Source organism: Anarhichas minor, unplaced genomic scaffold, assembly GCF_050575085.1.
Source record: "Anarhichas minor isolate MPS153535 unplaced genomic scaffold, ASM5057508v1 ptg000004l, whole genome shotgun sequence".
NCBI lineage: Eukaryota > Metazoa > Chordata > Actinopteri > Perciformes > Anarhichadidae > Anarhichas > Anarhichas minor.
The window spans coordinates 15,192,655-15,218,747 of NW_027466450.1; the positions used below are offsets into that span (position 1 = coordinate 15,192,655).

Sequence of the window (26,093 nt, forward strand, 5' to 3'; positions counted from 1 at the left end):
AGAGGAGTGAAATGCACTGAGCAGTCGATGAGGCGGATCCTCGTATTTCACATCGGGGGTAAAAACCTTCCCTGCTCCAAAGTCTTAACATCATTAGCTAACGAGCAATCTCATAATCAACTGGTGACCTTTAATATATAAACCCCATATCACACTGAGCTGCAATCGTTAGAAATCAATAACGGAACAAAACCCGCCTGCGTAGTAGAATCAATATATTGGCAGTAAACTGCACTTAGCTGTGACGTGGGAGGGTGTGAAGTCAAACTGGGCCGGAGCCTTGGTTTCCAAAATCCAGAGAGAAACGTTTGGAATGGCAATTATTTGTTGTTTTTTTGTTTGTTGCTTCAGGTGAGGTTCTCAGATAATGCTCGAAATGTCAAATGAGGTCATCATTGTGGGCTGAATAGAGGTTGGTGAAGATATTAATGACGTAGATGGAGATTCACGTCATTCACACAGCAGAGAAGGTATCTTCAAATGGCAGACGAGTGCGTAGACGTCTAATTAATTGTTACATAACACTGGAAGCCGCCTCGGTCTGACGAGACAGTGAGAGAGTTCAGCAGAGAGAGTAACAGCGATCCAGAGTCAGATGAGAAGAAATACCTCGGCGGTGACGACCAGAATATTCAATTCAACCTCGTCACATCAGCAAGAGACCTTTTCAGGCATGGAAATCAATAACATCGCTGCCTTCATTTGCCAGTTAAAAAACGGCTTTCTGTTATAAGTTTGACGTCGCAAATATAATCTGAGATCATTTCTATAATAACATCATCAGGGGCCCACAGCATACATGAGTTTTACTCTCCGTGATGAGTAAACTGATCTTCTGGCGCAAAATCAGTGGAATGCTCCATTAACTGTGCCACTCCTGTCGTATATCGAAAAACACCCAGAGGCTTGGGGCAGATATCCCAAACATATATTATATATACAGTATATGAGTAAAGGTTAAGATTAGTGATCATCTATAATCTTCTTATTGTCAACAAATCTGATATAAAGAGTATTGTCTGTGTATCCAAGCCTGCTTATTCCTCCATCCTTCTGCGCCATAGATCTCCATCCTTGTTGAACAAGAATGAGACTCTACAGCCATGCTAGCAGCCAAAGCTGGTCTTAAATTTGAGGATGACTCAACAGAAATAATTGCACACCTGGTGAACAAAATTGCCCCCTTTAGACACCTAAAACTTGGCCCATCACGAGACGGGGGGAATCTAAACATACTCCTACCAGTGGGTGGTGGTATACACACAGGGCACAATGAATGTCTGGACAAATTGTCTTCACACCCAAAGATTTCAGTCTGGACCAAAGTAGTCAACCAATCAACAGACATTACGAGAGCCATGACGCAACCTCCGGTTCTGAAATGTGAAGCCAATGCTGAAGTGTCTTAAAGCTGCATTCTCTCTAGTGACCACCAGGGGGCGACTCCTCTGGTTGTATAGAAGTCTATGAGAAAATGACTCTACTTCTCTCTTGATTTATTCCCTCAGTAAACATTGTAAACATGAGTTTATGGTCTCAATCTCTAGTTTCAAGTCTTCGTCAATACAGCATGATGTTCATTTAGTAAATTATGGTCCATTTAGAGTCACATAGACCATAAACCTTGTGATTGACAGGTCGCTACCACGGTGTTGTCCGGTCTGGGAGTCGTCCGTGTTGTACTTAGCTCCTCTCTCTCATGACACTTCTGTTTGCAAAAAAAGAGAAAGGATGGCGACGGCTAAAATGCTGAACTCAAGGCTTTTAAAACACACCACAAACAAGTGGTCGCGGTGACTACGTCCACATCTTATATACAGTCTATGCTAGAAACATATGAAACACATTAATGAGCCACCCTGGTACTCTGCCTGACATTTTCCTTCATAAAGATCAACATGGTCAGTGCTCATAGTTCCTTTCTGAACCCTTTTTGTCTTCAGGGAACTATTGACAGACAAGCTAACAATTGTTAGTTTGGGCCTTTTTCATTAGATTTGTTGACAACATGAAAAATAAAGAATATCGCCGGCCATGTCTGTTAAAGCAAACAACCCTCAGCCCCAAAGCCAATACCGCCCACAAATATCCGAAGTTGCGGGGGAAACACCACCGTTTGATGTTTGACGCTTTCATTTCCAGCAGCCTTTGCTGTGGCCACACGTCTCTCTGACGACTCATTGAGATGCACAGCAGAGAACAAACAGCAGCAGTGTGCACACGGCCTCTGTAAACAGACACTGTAGCCCTGAGGCCAATCACTGCTGATGAGTGTACATTGCTGCTTGTTGTCTTTGCCGCAGCTCAAGGCTGAGGTGTGTGTGTTAACCAACATTTGGTGTGTGTGTGTGTGTGAGAGAATAATCCTCTCAGGTCTTGACCTCTATGCAAAGCCGTCCACTGTTTGCGTTCATGCTTAAGTACACATGAGCTGCACAAATCACTGAGGGCTCTGAAGGTTTGACATCACAATTAAAAGTGACCAAAAAAAAACGAACAAAATGTGTACTTCTACTGCATTGCGCTTCTCTGTGAAGTATAAAAGCGTGTTTTGAATGCCACTGATTCACTGGGGAACTGAGTCTCTGTGCAGCTCTTTGTATGATTAGCTGGTGTTTCATGTTGTTTGCACGATGACAACAACTTGACTGCTTCCCTCCACCGTTAATTACTCTACATACTGTATAAAAAAAGGAAAAGAAGAAGAGGAGGGAGGGTGAGAGAGAGGAAAAGACTCTTTGAAATTCAATAATTAATGGCGTCCATCCACCCATCCTGAGCCCCATGTATGTTCCATCACCACAGGCAGAAGGAAGAGAGGGTAATATAAGATAAAAGAAAGATACCGCTCGTCTCTCAGGACTCTCTCTCTCCCTCTATCTCCCTCTCTCCCTCTTTATATGGAGAGACATATTCAGCATACACAAACTCAAGAGGTAAAACCCAGCGAGCTACAGAGCTCTTTCTTCCCTGTGCTTCACAGTTGCTTTTTCATGCTTCAGTCTATTTCTATTCTGCTGCATCGCTGCGTGGAGCTCCTCATGGCTCCAATCCAAAATAACACCAACAGTTTAATGTACACTATTTACAGTTGGCCAACACTGCAGGTTGTTGTTTTGTTCTCCTCTCTGGTACTTCTACAGAGTGACAGACAGCTGACGGACAACCACAACTGTTCTGTTGTTGTCTGACTGATGTTTTGGCAGAGTGGGTATCCGTCCTTTCTTTACAGCTATTTCAATTGAAAGGATTCAGTGTGGAGAACAAGCAGTTCTCTCACTCCACGGGTGCAGCAGATGATAAATCACCTTTGACCTGGTGAGAGAGGCCCGTAGCCACGTGTAGCACTTAGCTCACTGCTTTATTGTCCTCCCTGCCACTCACACTCCGTCTGCATGTGTGATGTGTGTGTGTGTGCCTCTAACACACTCCCCCGCTTGTCGACTAGCACATACCCACCCCCTCAGTGTCACCCTCCCCACCCCGGGCCTGTTGGGACAGAGGGGATGTGCGACTCCTGACACCTCAACCCACCAGCATCTAGTGGTCACAGTAGCCAGACCTCCAGGAGCCCAAAGCCCAGGTGCTAATGACTTCTCACACTGGGGACAATGCTGTGTGTGTGTGTGTGTGTGTGTGTTGTCCTAAGTGAGGAAGAGAACAAGAACTGGATTTTGGAAGTGTTGGTAAAGGAGAGAAAAGGAATCATTTTAGAAATCCATGTTTCTCTACTGGTTTTGTCTTCAAATCTACACTTACACACCAGCAACACGTGTCAATTTACACTTGTTACACACAGACGGTCTTAACAAAATAAGCTTCCGTCTTCACAGGAAACTTAGGCACCAAACCTACGAAGTTAAGTTCAGGAAAAGATGGTCATTTGGGTTAAAATAACCACATCGATGGCCTTGCTGCGGCGAGACATTTTTTACATGGAACCATTTCTTCTTTATTTCAGTGACGGTAAGACCCTCAGGTGACACGTCATTAACAGCACCATTTAGTTTTTACCCGTTCTTTGGTTTTAGCAGGTCCCTTAATTGCGGCTGATACAACACAAATGACAGACTTTCCTTTATGGATCTCTGAAGGCCGGACTTCAACATAGGACTGATGGGGCGGGACACGTAGCCTTAAATGGTTTTATTGGGGCGTTAATTATACTAATTTACAACTCTCACGAACGTGCGCTCATTTAGTTTGCTGAATCTGACGTGGCTCACCCGCACTAAAAACAGTAAGATTGTGTTAACGTGAAATTGTTCTTGCATTAGGCACGTTGTATCTAAAGATACATCCTGAAAATAGACACCATCTACAGTAAAGGCATAGATGGGGCTCTATATATCAATATTTCATATATTTGATAAAAAACATTGAATGGAGAAAAAGCTGGTCAAAGGCATGAATCGGAGCTTTGGCAGATACAAAGTATCTTGCAGTTGGGAATGAAAAACTGCCCCCAGGATCTTTCTCCAAAGTGTAATCTTTAGTTTCTTCTGGCCAAGGCTGCAGTCGAGTAGTCAAACTAATTACATCCTATGTTGTTTCCTAACCACTTTGTGAGGATGTGATGATTGAGTGATGTCAGTTTGTAGTGAGACCTGAAAATGTAGTGGAAATGATGACCAACACAACTAAAATAATTTTAATGACGTTCAATGACATCGGCTGACTCTTACTCATGTGGTAAAAATCGATGCTGAAGTGTCTTAAAACTTGCCTTCTCTCTACTGTCCACCAGGGGGCGACTCCTCTGGTTGTATAGAAGTCTATGAGAAAATGACTCTACTTCTCTCTTGATTTATTACCTCAGTAAACATTGCAAACATGAGTTTATGGTCTCAATCTCTAGTTTCAAGTATTCTTCAATACAGCATGATGTTCATTTAGTACATTATGGTCCATTTAGAGTCAAACAGACCATAAAGCAGGGGATGCTTTAGGGCGGGCTTACTGTGATTGACAGGTCTCTACCAGCGACGTATACGGCGTCTCTACGTCACTCCTCTGCATTCCAATTATGATAACTTCTGTTCATTGGTTACGAAAAAACAAGATTACGACAGCAAAATATCCGAACTTGAGGCTTCATAACAGCAGTCCACAAACCAGTGGGAGACGTCACGATGACTACGTCCACTTCTTATATGCAGTCTATGATTAAGGCTCATTATTTTTTGTAGGTATAGCTGGGTGAGACCAGTCTGTGGAGCTTCACCATCAGATCATCCATAGAGGTTCTGCTTTGCCTCTCAGTGGTGGTGGTGAGGGAGGTTGTATCACATGTCACAACTCACACTCTATAACGACAATGCAAGACGTGTGAGAGAGAGGGAGAGGGGGGAGATGGGGGAGATGGGGGGGAGGAGGAAAGAGGTGGCTGGGTCATAAGGTCAGTGCTCACATTGGGGATTAAAGGAGATGCTTATCTGCAGGGAGGGGCAGCATGGGGCACAATGGGGCGAGAGATAACTGGATACAGTCGACAGAGTTTTGGAGCCCCCGGGCTTTGCAGAACAGTGTTTTCATAACATCACGGTTCCCCCTTAAAGCCAATCTGTACTCTCTCACACTGTGATTCCAACAGGTCTTTGTCTTCTCTTTAAAATGTTACAGTTTGAAAGTTATCTTTAAAAACCGACTGTATTCATTAAAGATGAATAGAATGAATAAGTGCTTTGTTCATTGTGCAAACTGAACAGGAGAATAAAAATGGGACAAAAACACGTCGTCATAATAGGAAAAATACCTCCCCCCCCCCCCCCCCTTTTGAAGATAATTTAACATCCTTTTTGTTCCGGCATTTCACCAGTTTTGGTGCATAAACATGGGAATAATAGAGAGAAGGCTTATGGAAGTAGTCTGTCTCCCTGTTGCACTCTCCGTCCATACGAGAGGGAAAAACTACGAGTTAATTGCATTTTTTTTTACAGACCGTCTCTCAAGTGGAAGCGGCTTAATGAGGTTAGGCAGCTCGCCTCATTGAGAATCGCAACTGTTCCTAATTGTGATCTCAAATATGCTCATAATCCCCTGATTTGACAGCGGCGGAGGTTTCTGGGGAGGCATTAAGGTGAAAGAGAGAGAACAAGGGACAGAAAGACAATTAGCAGGGAGAAAAACATGTGAACAAGCGCAGCGGCTTAAGGCATTTAGGTTACGTTTCAAGTCAAATAAACAGTTGTGAATTCTTTTCATGCTTTGTTTGAAGTCTGCTGGGCAGTTTAAGTTCACTGTGAGTTTTAACTCCTGTTTTATTTTAGTGCGCATGAGGAGGGGAAAAAATATTTTTTACCTTTCAAACTGCGACGACTTCTTTAAGTTGTGTTCTGTTTGAATGTTCTCTTGTTCTCGGTGCCCAGGCGGCACCTCGGCACCGGTATGCCCACATATTACTGAGCGGTTGTGTCAATAGCTAGTGTTGTCAGTATCAGCAAGCATGTCCACGTGCCAATGAGCCTATACTGTCCTGTTATGGAATGATGTGTCATTTGTCGAGTGATGCAGGGTGAGACATCAGATATGCCATTTGTTTCTTTTGTTCCTGAGCACAACCTTTAGAAAAAGATGAAAGGGAATCATTTTTGTAGACTTGAGGTTGGACCTTTGTGGTCTCTCTTGATTTTGGAAACACAAATATCTTGCTCAGGACTTTGGTCATACGATAGCACAATCCGTGATACAGACGTACCGACCCTTTAGTGTCTGTATGAGACGCACCGGATGTTCAGGTAACTTCAATGTAAACCCATCCGCGTCACTATTAGACACTATTAGTGTAAGGAGCCAGAAAGTCCACTTCGGGAGGTCAAGCAGAGATTCCTCCTTGACTGTGTTATTCAGCCACTGTCCAGTTCCCTAAAAACTGCAACAAATGACAACAGGATACAAACAGGACCACATCCACCAGGTCACCTCTGACAAGTCCTCTGCAGGGCAGACACGAGTCAGTCCTGTGGGTTGCTTTTATGTCGTGAATCACAATAATATTTACCCTGATCGTACAGCCTCCACCAGCAGTGTTTCACCCCTGCGTCCCCTCCAGAGGCAATGTTGACGTTTCAACTCTGGGCGTCCGGGCACCGAGCGATGATGAAAGAGAGGACAACAAGCAGAACGCCCTGTTTGACAGATGGCGAGGTTAACTTTCTGTGCTTCAGTATCAAGCGATTGATGCTGCCGGGGGGGCCAGCGTCTCCACTTTAAGGCTTCAGGGTGCATCGGGTGAAGCTTTGACTTCTGTGCTCATGCGGCCGCTAGCTAGTCCTGAGCTGTCGGATTCAAAATGTGACACGACTCGAGGCACCGGACAGCTTCAATATGTGCCCAGTGCACCCGAAACAAATCGCGCTGCGAAAATCATGTGTTCTGTTTTCCCCCTTTCTGCTCCTCAGAATGAAGAACAAGCTGTGGTACTTTGAGTTCGGCACCACTGAGACCATATCTGCCACCTGCAAGAAACTTAACGAATGCATAGAATTGGAGGTGAGTCACCGTCAGATCAGAGCTGTCATCTCTGAAGCACAACAGACGAGTGCTGACAAAGAGTGGTCTGTGTGTAACTGACAGAAATTAGGAAAAATATCTTTAAATACCTAACAATATACCGTATTTGATTAAAAACAAACTGTAAAATATGAAACATCTTGTGTACACTACACATCAACAAATTAGCTTTTCTGCCTTTGTCCCTGACAGACTTTAAGATGCGTTTATTCTTTTGTGTGGCAGAGATATACAACAAAGTGATTTTCTCGTATTAATGAGGCGGGCTATTCATAGCACGCCGTCAAATTAATGCTCCATAAAGTCACTGATTGCCTCATTCTGTCATACGGCGCCACATAATCTGTCACCTGGGTGCTTATAGCACAGCAGGACTCGAGACACGCACAGTTTCAGAAACCATTGGGGGAAAATGCAAACAAGCTGCTACCGTCTAAAAGGGTTCAAGCCCAACTGTTTTCCGTATGTTTAATTCATTTTAAAGAACCCAATGTGACCATGTTTGGAAATTGGTGACCATTTAGAATGTATTTTGTATTTCCTGTTGCGATGTAGCTGGCAGGGAGTAAACTTGGACCAAAGCTGTTAACCGAGCAACAGAATGGCAAAGAAAATTACTTATTTTAAGGATTTCTTGTTGGAAAATAATATTCAAGATGTCTTAAGTTAAGTTTTAAAGGACCAGTCTGTAGGATTAAGTGCCATCTAGTGGTGAGATTCACCCCTACCGCTCAACCCTACCTCTACAAGCATGCCGGAGAACTACGGTGGCCTTCAGGGATCATGAAACCGCAAAAGGCCCTCGCTAGAGCCAGTGTTTGTTCCGTCCGTTCTGGGCTACTGTAGAAACGAACGCCGGTGCAACATGGCGGACTCCGTGAAGAGGACCCGCTCTGTATAAGTGGCTCATTCTACTGATTCTTAGTTTCAGGTGATTATGAACATGGATATATGAATATTATATACTATTTCTGTCGGTAGCGTTCCCGCACACACACATCTGCCCGAACCAAGCACGAGCCGAGCACTGCAGCAGTTTGTTAGCGGGAGCCACCTAGCTGCTACGCTAGCACCATAGTAGGTGTTTGGCTAAACTAACCATTGTCATGATCAAATGAACACAGATTTGTTTACACAGACTCCATGATGGTTATGGAAAGTGAAAGCTACATCCACTCCCTCGTACAATTCCTGAGCCTCCGACTCCGCGAGTACTTCACTCAGAGCAGCTGTCAATCACAGCTGTCAGTCATGACGTCTCGCCCGCTTTTTATAGCATCAAATAGCTACTCAAAAAGAGACAATGAGCAGTTGAACATATGGTGTGATAACAACTACATAAAATATCAATAACCGTCTTTGAGGAAAACTTAATTGACTTGAATTTAGATTTTTTTTTTAGTTTGGCCCATGTCCCATGCGTGAGGGGGCGGGGTTTATGACCTGTACTGGAGCCAGCCACCAGGGGTCGATCGAAATGTTTTGACTTCACTTTTTAGGAGCTGTCATGTCATCTATCTTCTAGTTTTTTGTGTTTTTTCTGGAAATTACACAAAAGAAAAGTTGTTTTAGGGGCAAAATGCAAAAGTGAAAATACATATGTGTTTGAGTGTATATAAATGCATGTGAAAAAATATCTTTGTAAAAGCAGAACGAAATGATGTGAGGGGCCCAGAATAATGATGGCCTCAACATAAAATGGTCTCTTTTATTGTATTATTACTTCAGACTGGGTACAGACCACTGCAGCGTACTTCACAGAGCTGTCCAGCTGGTGCGGTACTGGTATGTGTTACATAATTCACCAAACTTCATTTGATGGCGAAGTCCAGCATTTTTGTGGCTGCTTTGACTCAGCACAAATCAACCACCCACGCTAAGTCACAGCAATGTGTTGATGAATTCAGATGAGGCACAATATAACTCAGAGTCAGACCAAGAGTGCCAAATGGGGGTTACTTAATATCTGTATTAATATTGGGGCAGCCTATTTTATTGCTGTCTGTTTTTGCTGCTTCACACTTGGCTTCTGTCCAGGTAATGCATCAACACAAAATAAATCTGCCAGTCTTAAACAAGCCACTGGTGCGCAAAGTGGGTACAAGCATGGATGTCTATCTTACTCCATGATACGATAAGATATGACTACGTAAAATATTATTGACAAGATGTTTTTACAAGGTATGAAATATGATAACAATATAAATACAAACAACAAAAGAAAATGTAATTGTGTCGAGTGTGTGTGTGTGTGTGTGTGTGTGTGTGCATGTGTGTGCGAGTGAGAACCTTACTTTGCTAATGTTAGCTCCACTGGTTTTAGAAGCATTCTCCAGGTAACGAGTATTGCTATTACATTACTATTATATAATGTTTAACCATGAATAGTTCTAAATCCACTAAACCAGAAAATGAAGAACAATCTGAAACGATTGTATGAGAGTCTATGGAGCAGAGTCGGTGCTACACTTTCAGTTGCCGGTCTGCGTTCGATGGGGGAAAACTTTTGTTTTTGTCCTTGTCAGTCAAAGATAAGCAGAGTTAAATGGAAAATCTGTTTCTCGATTCCCCCTCAGTGCGACGGGATCATCATGGACCTCAGCAACACCTCCTTAGAGGGCATCGCTGTGCTCAACATTCCCAGCATGCACGGCGGCTCCAACCTGTGGGGCGAGACGAAGAAGAGGAGGAACTACAACCGCATGAGCAAAAAGGTTCCCGACAGGATGCCGGCCAGCACTGTCACGGACGCTAAAGAGCTCAAATTTTGCATGCAAGGTGAGTCAAAGCGGATGAATGAGTCTGATTAGAGGACTTTCTTTTATTTAATGAGGTAGATTAGACCCAAATGGTTGACTCTCACATCTTGCAAGATTAGGGATGATTTAAAACAGTAGATGATGTTTTGAGCCATTTTCAACCATGAAATTAAATGCTGATTTTTATGAATTTGGTCAAAATGAACACCAGCATTGATGTGTTTCATCATAGCGTAAAAAACAAGTTTAAGTGTGCAGATACTCTTTAACCACCAAGCATCTGTTTTTGATTAATGCCATGGAATGAACTTCAACATTCAGAAAGGAGACTATAGTGTAAATAAATGGAGACTATGACATGAATGTTTTGAAGGAAAGGTAAAGCTGTGATAAGAAACATTTGTGCAATCAAGACATCTTTCTGACATTAATACAAGTGCAACTGGTCAGTGGTCACTCTCTGACTTTAAACTAACTTCACCTCAATGCTGACTCTGTTAGGTGCAGCACTTGTCCAGCTAGTGATTTTATAAACTCTGGCTGCACGGTGTTGGACTTGCAGTGCTGATTGTGCGGTGACTCATCTCTTCACACGTTCCCACCTTAGAGGGACCGATGGAGCCATTTTTCTCTCTGTTTACGTTCATAAAAGCACAGTATGTATTTATTCAGAAGGGTCAGGCGGCGAACCTCCGCTACAATAACACTGTGGGAAACCCTGCCCCTGGACTTCCATTGACGTGATTCTAAATGGCCACTCCAGGGTGTCCGGCCCTTTAATGGTCGCCTGCCGTGCGGTAGCCGCTTCTTCATGCAAACATAGAGCGAGAATTATTACCTTCTATTCATTTTTCTCCACAGCAATAATTGACAAAATAATGTACTTTGGACTTTTGGAAATGATTAAAGGTTCTTGATAATCAATGGTTGTTTTCACCTGCAGAGAGCAACCATGTAGCAGTTATAGTTTTTAAATTTGTAGCTGTGTAAAAATGTCCAATTATGTTCATCTGATTGTTTCTTTATGGAATCAGACATCAATTTATTTGGTTCTACTATGACAGTTAGCTGCTGCTTATTACTTGGTAAACAACAGAAACTTTCACTCGATCACAGCTGGGTGTTTGATTCTTAGTGCTTTAGTGTTAAATCACTGTATGTGGCGCTCATTAACAGACACATCTTTCAAATTACAGATGTGAATTGAGAATACACATATTTGGCTCCTGCTGTTCCTTCGAAATGCCACAGCTGCTTCTTAAGAAAGTCAAGTCTGTATCAAAACTGTTTAACAATTGTGTCTCTCTCTGGACAATGATATTTCATCAGTGTGTGACAAACACTGTGTATACTCGCTACCTGAGTGTTGGGTTTATCTGCTGTGATTGTACACATAAAGGTTAGTTTACTCATCACAAGGAGTACCACTCAGCCTTAGAAAACAGTTGTACGATGTCCTCTGTGGCTTTGTCAAGTCACAAGCTCACATTTAGCTTCGGGGACTACACGATTTTGGCTGAACCTGTAAACGGGAAAGTCTATCCCGAGTCTGAGTGAGTGCTAAAGTTACACAATTGTCAGAGCGAGTAACACCATTGGCCATTGCGCTTTCAAAATGTGTTGCCGGGATGACATCGCACTGGTTACATCATCAAAAAGCCAATGGGATATTTCCGTTGGATTTTGAGTTATTGCTCTGTGGCAGACAAAAAAACGTTTATGATACTTAAACATTTTATTCAGCAAGATAATATTCACAAACGGAAAACATTTTTTGAAGTGCGAATGCAATCGCCAGAAGAAAAAAAGCAATAAACGAACCGCATGACTTCACGTCACCACCACTAAGCTAATGGCGACGTTTAGTCGTCTCGTTTTGCCACAACCAACCTTTTTTTTTTGAGACACACAACATTTTCAAAATTCACGAGACTGATATGTACTTATATCGTACAACAAAACGTTAAAATCTCTGAGGCTTGTTTCAGGCATCTGACCAAAAACACCCATTGACTTCCAGACGCAACGGAACCGAAAGTGAAAAACTGCTGACTCATTTCTGGGTTTTAGGACTCAATATATGACTTTCTCGATACATGCGCGGTTGTTGTTGCTGTGCAACCTAGTTGTAACTCTACCCACAAGTCTCAAAACGGAAAGCCCCAGCTGAGAAATTTAGGTCGAGCTGTAAAATATCACAATTTTTGGTGCCTGTGTTGCAATCCTATAGTCGTAGGGTGTTGACACAGTTCGATGCATGTTATAAGAGTAGCGTAGTTTTCACTTCACTACTGCTCACTTACCTCTAACAATTTGGCCACAATTTAGCACATTCATGGTCCAGCTGCTGCTTCACAAACAGCGTTACATGGGCGTGTAGAATGTGAAGGACATTTACCCGACAGGTAGAATGGGACAAAAAGATTTTTGCATTTTGAGAATTATAAGACACAGTGTTTTTGGAGCTTTTTAAAAAACCCTGCTTCATATGAGTTCCCCAAATGTGTGGAAGTCGATGCTAAGCGGCTGGCGAAACCCTGAAAGAAATGAGGACCAAATAAAGTTTCAGCTTCTTTTAGTTTTATTTGACGGATGGAAATGTTTTTCATCAAAAAGCCGTATACGTTTCTATAATATTTAGCTAATCTCCAGGATGAGTTACGTGCAGCTGCTGGTTGAGTTTGCATTTGATGTCCTCAAACGTTAGAAAATAACCCGCTCTGTGCTCTCGCCAAGGTTTTCTCGATTCATCCCACGTCCGTCTCCTTCACTTCACTTTGTTTCTACATCTCTGCTGACTGACCTAAACCTTGTTTCCATGGAGATCTCAGGGCCACACTGAAGTAAAGATCGGAGGAGAGGAAGCGCGAAAGAGAAACTACGGTGTGAGAAGGAAGGAACAGGGTTGACTCATATGACTCACCTTTAGTTGCGTGTTTTTAACTACATGAACTTTATCTCTTTGTAGCTGCACTCTTTGTACTTTGACTGCATTTTAAGTGAAGTGGGGAAACATACTGCACCTATTGTACATGTATGCACGAACGCACCGATACCCTGACGTTCTGTCTCCATATCTCTTTGCAGAGTTCACCGTCCTTGTTGCTAATGTTTCTGCATCTGCATCTCATTTAAATACTGAACTGTTCCTCAGATTTCTTTACCATTTCTGTGCAAACAGAAACATCATAAATTAGCAAGACAAACTGTTTGAGTACAGGAACAGGCACACATTTGTGGAAAAGGGACCAAGTCATGACCAAGGCCAGACTGTATTGAAACCAAGACATTGAGGGGCTGAGACCAAGTCCAGAACAGGGCGAGTCCCACACTGCATGCCACACTCACGATAACAAGTGGAACATGCAAACCGTAGACGTTCCTCAAATTGATCTGAAAGATCCACATTCCCTTAAACACAGCCAGAGAATGTTCATCCAGGAAAGGACTTTTCTCACATCTCCATTTCTCTCTTTGTCTTCTTTTTGCGTTCTACGAGTCGTTTTGTCCCGTTAAGGCAAAATAAGAAAGTAAAACTATCAACCACCAGCAGCACGAATGTTTAAAAAAAACATTTCACCAGAAAAATTCAAATGAATTCTTGTAAAATCCACAATATAACATATTAAAGCTGATTATTTACATTTATACAATAAAACAAATTCAACATTTTGTCTCTAGACGAAGGATTCATGCAATTGTCGGGGGGAGAGTGACTAAAAAACGATGTGTCCATTGGGAAAATACGTTGGGGGTGTCTGGTCTTAGTAGGAGTTCGATAATCTTAAAGGTTAAATACACCAATTGTACGCATGAGCTCTGGAGTCCTAAGTCTTACGACTTTAATATAACATAATCCTCTGTGGCTCTGAAAGAAGCTTCTTAACGTCTGAGATCAGGATTACTTTGGTTTAGGCTTGATACTTTTAACTAAAAAGTCAAACTTGGGACATGGAGTTTGTAAAATGTGGGCGTTTAGGCTGGAGTGCCTCCTTTTAAGACATCCTTTGAAAGCACAAACTCACCATGTGGTCACCTCTGGGGTCCCATTAGCTGCTGCCCCATTAGCTCAGTCCGAAGGCTCTGGGTCCACAGCACCGTTCAGTCCATAAGAAGCATGATTTATAGGATTTATAGCCACAGAGCAGACGTCTACACTGTGCGCACCAGCAGACACACACGTTTGTATCGGTGTTCGTGTGAGAGCATTTGCAGCCATTAACTCCGTTCACGTTGTAAATCTTCAGCTTGGTCTTAACTCTTGACCTAAATCAGAGCCTTAATCCCAAAGTAGCCTCTTAAAGGAGTGACGACCAACAAACTGTCCTCACTTGAAGGGATTTTCATTATCTCATTACGCAGACTGACCAGGAAAAGAGATAAACCCCTGTACAGTGTAATGCAATCCAATAGCTCTGTCGTCTTTGATCGTTTCGTGACGTCTACATTGTAATTCTTGTTGTACTTAACAGAGACTACAGACATCCATATATCAAGATTTACCACGAACCACCTGAGACACTCGGCACCTAGAAAACACACGCTTATCAATTGCCCAATAAACTCCTTCATATCCCGGACGAGCCCCCAATTACGGAAACGTTTGAGGCCTTAGTTTGTGCTGCTGTTGTACTGGAATGCGTGTATGAAAAGGGTTAATCAATTCACGAGCGGATACATTTTGATAATTGATTAGACCGATTGAATGCAGACCATAACAAACCCGTTCTCCCAAGTCATTATATACGGCAGCTTGTTCGTTGGCCCTACGCTTCAGACTATGAATCTGACCAAGTAGATTTTGCCTTTACCTAAAATTGTTTCCTGTGAACGTTGAAGTTTATTTTGAAAAGACTGTTCAATGTAACAATAGACATTTTATTGACAACAAGAAAACATTAATCGAAGAACAATCAACTTCTTCATTGATAATGAAAAACATTGTTTGCAGGAACCAAATTATTTGAGCAATTCCCTCCAATAAAACTACTCAAAAACCAACACAAAAACTTTGCATTTTTATTGGACTGCATCATAATTTACAGGGGTTTATATTTTATGGTGGTCTCGTTTAGATAATGTTACAAAATAAAGAAATACCCTGATTATTATTGCAATATTCCCATATTTCCCTCTCCTCAATATGAGACTAAAAGACCCGTTAAGCCAATTTTACTCTGCAGCCACATGTTCATATGCATTTTATGAAGGAACAGTATAAAGTTAGAACCACTAGCTTCACCTGTCGGGACAGTTTTAGTAGAACATGTAAACATTTCTGTGTGAATTCGTTCACTTTGTGCATGTTTCAACGTGTGTGATGGAATTTTTTGGTGTCCAGAGTTTTCCCCTCAGGATCTAACCTTTATCAAATTAGCTTCTCTTGCTAATGCTATTTGGAAATAGGACTCGGAGACTAGCGCTCTAGTTTCAGAGAGGTATGCATTATCGTGCCTCGGGTTTCTGCGTGCCGTACAGTGCGCGTGTATGCGCGCTAGCGTGCCTCTATCCGTGTGTATGCGTGCCTGCATGTTTATCATACCGCTAATTGTTTGTGGCAGTTGCTTTCTCTGGCGCAATAAACTAAAGCTTTTAAATCCATTTGCTGCAGTTAATGCAATCAGCCAGGGTTACCCAGAGTGACTGAAAGACGCCCGGGGCGCTTCTGACCTCAGTGATGAGACTTCGGTCCTCTGAGTCACTGTGTGTAGGCTCTGCTTTTTGTTCTGCATGGACAGAAACAACAACTGAGACGGACACACAGAGACAGCCTACAGTGACACATAACCGTAACACAGTCGCACGCGTCATTGACATTGAAACATTGCATCAATTGCCATAGAAATGCAATCACAGGTCTTAAGAACTGATGAGTCAGGTTCAAATGGGCTCTAACGGTCAGAATAGACATTGCACCTCATGCGCGAACATTTTTGTGTTCTTTCTCTTTCTTTTTTCGTCGTGTGTGCGACGACATATTCAGCGAAAGCTCCTAACTTCAGATAACTGTGTAACTGACCAGCATACACATGACGAATGCCACCTGTGCGTAAAGCAGCGTGCGTTCATGAGAACTGTGAATTAGCACGAGTAACGTCCCAATAATACCATATATGGCTACACGTCCTGCTCCATATGTCCTACGTTGAAGTCCTGCTTTCGGAGATCCATGAAGGAAAATCTTATCGTTTTTAACAGCATCAGCAGCAGAATTAAGTGTCCTGCTAAAACCAAGAAATATGTTCATTTGGATCACCACGCTAGCGTTAGTCCCCGCGATGATATAAAGCAGTCCGAGTTAACCAATACAATAAGGACCAAGTAAAGTTTGGGGACAAATGTGCTGTGGTGGAGAGAAAGAGTCTGTCTGATTTTTTTTGTTTTGTTGAGTGAAGTGAGTTCAAAAGTCCGTTGTTGTCAGCTGGATGAAGGTAGATAACAGCTACCGCTGACAGGAACAGGACTCGCGTACGAAGGCCCCGGTCCCATCACCGTGCCCCTCCTCAACTTTTATCGCTGCGCCATCTCTCCCCTCCCCTGTTTATTTCCTGCCTGCTCCTAGATCAGATTTCCTCAATTTCCTGCTGTGGATTGAGCTGGAAAGGATGCACATAAATAAAGTGGATGCAGCACGCAGTAGTCCAGGCGCTGAACCGGGGGAGTTGTGAGTGTGCTGTACGCCGTGCTGGGACGGCAGTACTCACTAGGATGGTACAGTGATGATTTTTTAGTGCAAGGAATTACAGTCTGAAATGTAGTATTTAAGCTACAGTTACTAAACCCAGCAATGCACAGTCACTTCAATACTTATGGGATGGCTTATGTTCTGTCTTATACTAACAGTTGTGGAAAGTAACTAAGTACATTTACTCAATTACGCTACTAGTGGACATTGTCACCATGACGTCACCGATTAGTTTAGAAAAGTTTTGGAGCCTCGAGTTTGGCATTTTGTCTGTCGCCATCTTGATTTTTTTGGAGCCAGAAGTGACCATATTTGGACGAGAGGGTGGAAGCTCGAGAGGGGCGTGGCAAGGAAGCCTACCGTTAGCATATCAAAGCTAGTTAACTGTGTCGTTAATGCTAATTTCAGCTGGTGAAAAACATGCTTTAAAAACACTCCTTCGAGTGTCTTTTTGGTAAAACGCTGAACAAAACATTCTTCTGTCCTGATGGACAGATCGCCACGACCTAAAGCATCCCCTGCTTTATGGTCTGTGTGACTCTAAATGGACCATAATGTACTAAATGAACATCATGCTGTATTGAAGAAGGCTTGAAACTAGAGATTGAGACCATAAACTCATGTTTACAATGTTTACTGAGGTAATAAATCAAGAGAGAAGTAGAGACATTTTCTCATAGACTTCTATACAACCAGAGGAGTCGCCCCCTGATGGTCATTAGAGAGAATGCAGGTTTTAGACACTTACGCATTGGCTTCACTTTTCATGGCCCATGGTAAATACCTCCAACCTGTGGACTGACCTCGTTAAACCAGAATGTGGTGGGGTTTTTTTATTTCTAGAAAATAAAAATGATAAATTATTTAATTAAGATATCACCCCAATGTCACAGAAAATGTCACATGTGGCTTTAACTTTGGCGGGGACGTGCTAACTGATTACTTCTTCCGATGATTGACTAGTAAAGCAACGAGTTAATGAGTCAAATAAGTTGCCCAACACTGACACGACCTTGGTGTTCTGTTTTTTTTTTTTTTATTTAGAAACCTGCTATTTTAGGGATGTTCTGACCAGGTTCACATTGCGTCTCTCCCCTCCGTGACTCATTTGTTTTCTCTCCCTGCTTGTCCGATTCTCCCCCCCCCATCACTAGCTCTTTCCCTCCCCTCACCTTTCCTCCTCTTGCTTCCCTGCTTCCCAAGGTCCACAAGGCCCACCCTCAACGCTAACAGTCAAGCTGTGACACACTATGATGAGGCTATATTGGGCCGATCGCATCCAGAGACTGCGTATTGTGCTCTTCTCACACAGCAGGAAAGGGAAAGCACACTATAATTACTTTGATTCACCCCCACCAGTCTGTGTGGCTGGAAATAGTTCCTGTATGAAGCCGCTGAGTTGCTCTCAGTGGATGCTGGGAGAGTGGATGACCTTCCAGTGATACATTTACTCAAAGTTAATGAGTGACAAATGATCCTTAAAGAGGCCGATCACTTTCAAACAGGATGGGAATGGAAAAGATTACATTTTTTAAAGCTTCTTCTACAATCTGTTCTTTCCCATGATTGTGTTGTTTTTTTTTTCTTTCTCCCATCTGGAAAAATTCTCATGACGGTTTGGTTTCTGGACAAAACAGAAATTTCACCAGCTGGGTGCTTAGAGACCATGTAAGGATTCAGTGGCATGGTGTGTGTGTGTGTGTGTGTGTGTGTGTGTGTGTGTGTGTTTGCACTGTATCATAGTAACATAGTGTTCTTTGTCAAACGGCCAAGTGCTCTCCCCCGTACCTTTACCTCCGTTGGTGTTGGCGAGGTGAGCTGCAGTTCCTCTTGACCATCTGCCATGACTCTGGCCACCCTGAGACAATAACAGGCCGGTGAGGGAGGGAGGGGGGGGGAGGCCATGTGGGCGGAGGAAGGATACACAAATATGCCTGCTAATAATTATAGCCTAACACCTCAAGCTGATGAACAATGAAAGCTGCAGCTACTCCTCTGGGGGATTTATAATTCGTCTTTCAGTTTCTAATTGAAGGCTTGTTATAAATAGCTCACCACTAAATTCAAAACGTGCGGGGACAAGTCTGGAGATCTTCTATATTCTTCCGAATGTCAATGAATCTCGTCAAAAGACTAAAACCAGCAATAAATGCTGCTAATGGGTATTGTCTGTGTAGCCTGATGTAGCTTGTTCCTCTGTGCCACAGAGCTCCATTGTTGTTGAATGACATGTTCCTTTATTGCGATGAACGTGGGCACTGAAGTTTATTTCTTTTTGATTCCACATACACCGTCATGGCTTCATAAAGATACTAATAACCTTCAGACCGTCGGGGTTGTTGAACAGAAATACTGTTAGTTTAAGGAGAAGACAGTCCTTTGCCTTTTTGGGGCCCTTCTTTCTCCCAAGCCCAACTGAAATCACATTTTATCATCCCTTTCGGTAGTCAAAGATGATGCCAGCGTGTTTTTGAAAGGTATGGCTAATAGTTTTTTTATTTCTGAATGGAAGAATGTCGACCTGTCGGTGTCTGTGTTTGATTAACAGCAGCTGGCCGGCTGCCAGAGTGCTGTTGAATTAATGCAAAATGGTTTAAGATTTAATTTTTCACAGGAGAAGTGATTTCCATAGCGGATATAGCTGTAGCTGACAAAAACAGCAATTTAGTTAAAGAACAGATGGGCATTGTTTATTTTGGTCTTTTCATGGGATTTGTTGAAAATTACTCAAAGATAGAATATAGCCACCATTCTCCTTTAATTTATATTTTCATCTTTCTCTTTCTAGTTTTCATACTTCGATGCATTTATATTTTAGGTTTTAATCATTAATAAAATCATTTTATACATCTTGTATTTGGTTTAAATTTGAATATGAGTTCAACACTCGAAAGATATTGTGGAATAATATGTGTAGAAATATTCTTACGTGTCAGCATATAAAGCGTGTTTTGTTTTTTTCAAACAATGAAACTGAATTTTAAATGACTTCAGATTTGCTGCACGGCGGAGAAAAATAGTGCAGCACAGCAGTGACGGTTCTCGCTGCCCGCTGCTTGGCAAAGCGCTGCCATCCCATCCCAGAATGCACTGTGGCCGCGTTATGCAAGAGGCTGTTCTGGTCTATTCTTAGCTCTACCTCACTGAGAAGTAACAGTGCCGGTTGCCCGAGAGTCAAAAGCGCAGCGATCTGATGAGGCGGGAATCGTCAGCGAGGTGAGAACCATGCACAGTGGGCTCTTCTGCCATCAGGCTCTCACACTGGGACACTGGCAGGATGGCATGCCCATTTTTGGTGTTTGGAGGAAGTAGAGGTGTATGGGTGGGTGTGCGAAGGAGGGGGGATTTATACATTTCATAGTACAAGAGGAAAAGGATATATGAATAGAACGGTTTTAAAATCCTAAAATAGGACATGTCAACACACTGAAATTCATTTTTACTTGCCGTATAAGACCGTTTTTACAGCTTACACAGATAAAAAGGATTCCATCTTTACATTCAGCCTTCCTTTTTAATTCCCATCTGTCGTGTGCAGCCATTGTGTCACTGGTCTTGTTGATCCCTAAGTCTCCAACTGTCCAGCGTTTTGCTTAATGGATGCCCAATCCTATTATAATTATTTCCTGGAAAGCCCTGCAGAGACAGAGGGGTTCATATGTTGAACATGTGTCTGTGCCTGTAGCACGCTGTGTAGAGATGAGGCATAGTTTCTGCTTTTGATGAGGATGATGAAGATGTGATGAGGGACTGTGGCTGCCATTTAGGACACTCGGATCATGTCCAGAGTATTTTTTTATGGGAATTGAGGTTTTTTACAAAGCTTGGGGAGTTCATTTTACAAGTAAAAGATACATTTTATATTCGGATTCCAGTGTTTTGTAGACTATGATAAACATTTGACTTTTTTTAGATCTAAATAAATGATTCAGTGTGAAGTTGTATTCTTGACAATGAGATGAAAGTTTTGAAACAGCATTTAGATATTTATGTTGGGATGCATATAGTTAAAGCTACACTTGTCTATTTTCATATATTAAAGCTACTATGAGAACTTTGATTTTAATATGATTTTGGCGGTCCCTGTGGACAAAAGTGGTGGTGTTTCTAAGCGCCAGACTCCCTCTATAAAACTGGTCTGACAGTCTGCTCCGCTCAGTCCTGGTTCTGGTTCTCCCGTGCCTCTCGTCCCTCCAGCGGGCCCAACAATACAGCCTGGTCTCCAGCCACATGGAGCGTTGTTACGTAGGTCATAAAGAGGCATAAGTAAAACTGAGACCTGTCAAATGTTCCTCACCGTAACTTTAACAATGGATGAAATGATTATGTGTAATGTGAAAGGGGTCACTAAGAGTCTAAAATACATTTTGCTGCTGCCCTACTCTACAGCAGTACATTACTTTGCTCCCGTGCTCCCGGTCTGCTTCATCAAACTGGACCACCATCTACTGAAAGTAATACACTGACTATGGATAAGTGACTCACACAACCCCCCTTCAAAAGACCTGAACTATCCCTTTAACTCTGCAGCTCATCTCAGCTCAGTGTTTTGGTTTAACAGCCCATAACTGATCTGTTATAATTCACCCTCTGAAGAATCAGATATCTGTAGAGTCTGTAGAGACCAAAAACAGAGCTCAAAGAGAGTGAAAGTTTCCCTTAACAACACAAAAGGTGTCAATGTTGTATTCACAGCTTTTTTTTTGGTTGTTGCAGATTCAAAGTCTACAATTAAACTTTAATTTATAGAATAAATGATCTACAGTTGTATGTGTTAAAAAAAGCTTTGAAACAGCATTTAGATCTTTAATCTTAAATCAATATTCATCACAATACCAACTATAACTCTAATAATGCCAACATCAAAGTAACCAGAACTGAACCTTTTGATATTAATGCACATGTTTTCATGTAATGCATCTCAAGTTGCTGCGGTGTATTTCTCATCCTAACGAGCACGTCTGCACTGACGCGTGAGCCCCGAGCGTTTCACTCTTACTGACGGACTGAAGTATGATTTTAAAATGTTTGTTCCTTACTCTGCTCTGACATTTTCTTTTAAATTGTCGTCTGAAATATTAAAGAGAGTGCCAGTGACTCAGCTGCGGCAAATTCATTCCCATACAAACCTCAATCCTCTTTTGAAGCTACTGTATATGCACGGCAAATGGCAGCACTTCCTAAAGGCCACAGCGAGAACAACTGACGGAGAGATGGAACTCGCAGTTCTCTGAAATTAACCAAGAGATACCTTTTAATGTGTTGGAAACCACACGAAATGTGTTTCCAACAGATACAGTGCAGACAGGAGTTTATTAAAGGAATAGGCGAAACGAATTCTCTGTACTTGTGTCACAATATTTACCTTTTTTTTTTGTTGTCTGAAATCCTTCAGAGCGTGAAAAGTCATGAGTCAGCCTTGCCCCCGGGCCTCGTGTTGCATCAGGCAAAAAAAAACAGAAATATGCAACTGTTTCCTGTTTGTGGCTTGAAACGAAGCCAAACAAGGCGAGCGAAGACTGACGACGTTGGGAAATTGTTAACGTTGTTTACACTGTAACAGACGGACAGACCCGCGGCCTGTGGCTCCGGTCCCAGCAGGCAGCGCTGCCAGTCGGAGCTTGTCTGAGGATTGAGACCCTCGGGGAACGGTTTAACCGGTTTCCCTTGAGTGCCTCTCACAAACTCTCTTTCTTCTTTCTCTTCTTGCACTAAAGTAAACTCTGCTCGAGCCTTTAACAGACTCTTATTCTTTCTGATATTTTCTGCCCGGCATTGACATTAGGAACATGTAATCATGAGAAAAGTGGTCACACTTTGGGGATTTAATGGACGGGAGCTTTCAGAGTCTTTCTTTGACATTTTAAGAGGCCTGTGATTGTTGTTTTTTTGCGAGCTTGATAAAAGAACTGTAATATATTTAGGTGTTCAGAAGAAGAACTGGAATATATTTAGGTGTTCAGCTGGCGGCCGGCCTGAATCAAGTAAATCAACTGTCAGAGCGCCGCACTTACCTGAATGATCAGCCACGGAGAACGGGTTACAGAGGCAGAGGCTTGACTCACGTCCGAGCTATTTTTGTGTGTAACACCAGAACATATTGTCCAATAATCAGAATGAACACAATAAGAACGAAGAGAACATCTAGTCATACCTATAGACATGAAAACAACAATAAAAGCTTCAAATATCTGCCCGGTCAGCTCCTCCAGCTTGGTTCCTGTTACCATGTTCGGACACGGCCAAAGTTAATTACTGTAGATGAGTTGCCACCGACACAGTTGCATGAGCGGGCATGAGATTTGATTCTGCTGTAGCACCTCACAAATTATCACACCGGCTGCGAAGACGAAACATTTCTCAGATTTCATTTGTAAAAAACCTGTGAAGCTGCCGGAGCCATGCAACACACACACAAACTCTCAATCACATTATGTTTCTTATGAGCTAAAGTGCATTGAAGGGGAAATGTCAAATAACATCATCGCTGACCTTTAAGATCATGTCTGTAAATACGGACTAGTAGACATCGCACTTTCCAAACGGAGAGAGAACACAAAGGGGAATTCATAGATTAAAAGATTACAGGGAGGCTACTAATAGGTTTGATGATCTCATAGTCACAGTGAACTTGTATTGTTCTCCATTTTAACACGGTGAACGTCCCACTCTACTACTACGACACTGTGAAAAAAGGTTGCTCGTAGTGATGAAGCTAAAGAGAATTATCAGCTGATCAAGCGGCTCCGCTCAGCTTCACAGAGCTATATTTTGGGTTTTAGCTCATCATTTATCCGGCCCACAATTCTACCGTTTCGGTTCACTCTCACCGCTAATGTTACATTAGTTAACTTACTTACGTAGCTTGAAATGAGTCAACGGTGACTTGTGGTTTCACATGAACGTCGGTATACTGGGTGACAGTCCTGCGTATACTACGGCCACGCAGAGCTTCATAGTTTGACGCATAGGCCAATGACCGATGTGCCATGTTTGACGATGTGCCATGTTTGCCATGCAGCAAACGGCAGACTTCTGTGAAAAAACGTGTTTTCAGTGTAAATAATGAATTTCTCTTGTGTCTCTATTTTTGAGTTAGGTTAAGCAAAGAGCCTATAACTATACGTAACATATCTCTGTTTCATTGTCTCTCTCCATCCAGACTTCAGTGACCAGCTGGTGGAGGTGGTTGGCCTAGAAGGGGCGATAGAGATGGGACAGATCTACACTGGACTGAAGAGTGCCGGACGCAGACTGGCTCAGTGTGCCAACGTCACCATCAGGTCAGAACCTCCCGTCTTCCTCTGTGTTACTCCATCCTCCTCGTCTTCTGATCTCTGTTCTCCATCTTTCCCTTTGTCTGCCTTGTGTCACGATATCCTCCCCTTCCTTCATCTTCCTTCTGGCCAACCAACTGGAAGCTGTACTTTCTGCACAGAATGCATCCATCCCCATTCAACGCATGTATGATCAAAAATGTATTCCTCTTGAGTGTCTACAATCCCTGTAGCATCCAACCAATAACATCAATTATATATTTTATAAATGCATATTTTACTAAGTGAGTCACACATCACAGGATAAGAAATGTCTGTGTACACTATATGTACACTATAGTTTTATATTGATGCTAAAGACTCTCTTATCCATTCTCAGATCTACGTATAAATGTTGAAAGCTGACCTATATATGGGGGAAAAAATAGATTTGGATATAAGTATTTGATTTCAAACATTCAAATGCACTCTTTTTGGATCTGGCACATTTCTTTTTCAAATAAAGTGTTTTTTTGTTTCAGCCCATTTGACATCTACAGTGAGCCAGTTACTGTACCAAAGAAGTGACATTTACAAGTTGTTCTGCAAACTGCCCCGAATACTTTCCTAGACCAGATTAAAAAGAGCATTCATCACAGTCATTCTCCCATGCTGTGTTTCTGTAGCCGGAGAGGCATGCATGAAAGTCTTAAACCAACTTTGAATGCGTGTGTGTGCTTGTGTGTGTGTGTGTACATATACAGTGGGTCTGTGAGTTTAAAGAGTGGGGGCCAGTCTGGGAATGGCTCTCATGGGAACAAAGGGTGCAGTGTTTGACCCTGTCCTGGGGCAGTATGAACAGGCATCTCGTGCCTCAGAGGTGTGTGTGATCTGACCTTCACAACCTCCAACCCCACCCTGTCCTCCCCTTCTCTCTCTCTCTCTCTCTCTCTCTCTTTCTTGCCCTCCCCCCACCTCTCTTGCTCATCCTTCTGCTCTCTCTTCATAGGACGTCCCGGCGGCTGCCGATGCAGATCGATGGGGAGCCCTGGATGCAGCCCCCCTGCACGGTGAGAGTTAAATGAGAATCATTGGAAATTGTGCTAAGATAGGGATTCTCATTCTCATTCACAGCATGTCATCAAATTCAAAGACCCCTTTAGTCCCAAGAGGTCCCATATGTATAGGTATTTTCTCCCAGAGACACACATTTCTACTATTTTGCAATGTTTCATTTCCACTGCGTGATTGCACGGTTTTCAGTTTTGTTTTGTTGATAGTACCCCTTCGGTGTTGACGAGATTCTTGAATCCTTTCATCGGCAACCAAACGTCAATTGGGCAGTGTAGTTTTGTGAGCTGACATCTCTCTGACCAATCAGAGGTCTGCAGTATTTTAACTCCACGTTGTAGAATCTACTCGGCTCGCTTGTAGCCTGGAAAACTGAAAAGAAATGAGCGAGTCATGTTGTCCAGCGACATACCAATGCGGCATAAAGCATCCCAGCTTCTTATCCATGACAGCTGTAGGCCGGACCAAGATGAGTGTCATTCAGCTTTTGTCTCGTCTTGGCTCACGTCCTTGATCTTTTGTTCATCTTCCTCCTCTGCACACCCCCAGCCTCAACCTCCAACACAATCATGCCATCAAATATCACAGTCCGACTTTACTCTTCATAGAAAAGGAGGAAATAAACTATTATCTATTCTTCCTCACGCCATTTTCAACCACTTTTCATTGAGTCATAGTTGGCCTTCATGGAGGCGGAAGATAGAACACTTTTTGTTCTGTTCTGTAGGTAATTTTCAAGGTTGAGTGAGTGATTTTATAACAGTGTGTTGTGAAGGGCCAGGAAGTGATGACTTTCAACTTGGTGAATTT

At 42.6% G+C, this 26,093-nt stretch overlaps 1 protein-coding gene across 1 annotated transcript in view; it reads left to right on the forward strand.

Moving 5' to 3' along the window:
* dgkg (diacylglycerol kinase, gamma) overlaps nt 1-26,093 on the forward strand; it is an 82,594-nt gene that overhangs the window by 50,032 nt on the left and 6,469 nt on the right. The window contains exons 21-24 of the mRNA XM_076110918.1: nt 7,401-7,491; nt 10,089-10,290; nt 24,119-24,239; nt 25,222-25,282. Coding sequence (XP_075967033.1) covers nt 7,401-7,491; nt 10,089-10,290; nt 24,119-24,239; nt 25,222-25,282 — 475 coding nt within the window. The remainder of the gene's footprint in view (nt 1-7,400; nt 7,492-10,088; nt 10,291-24,118; nt 24,240-25,221; nt 25,283-26,093) is intronic.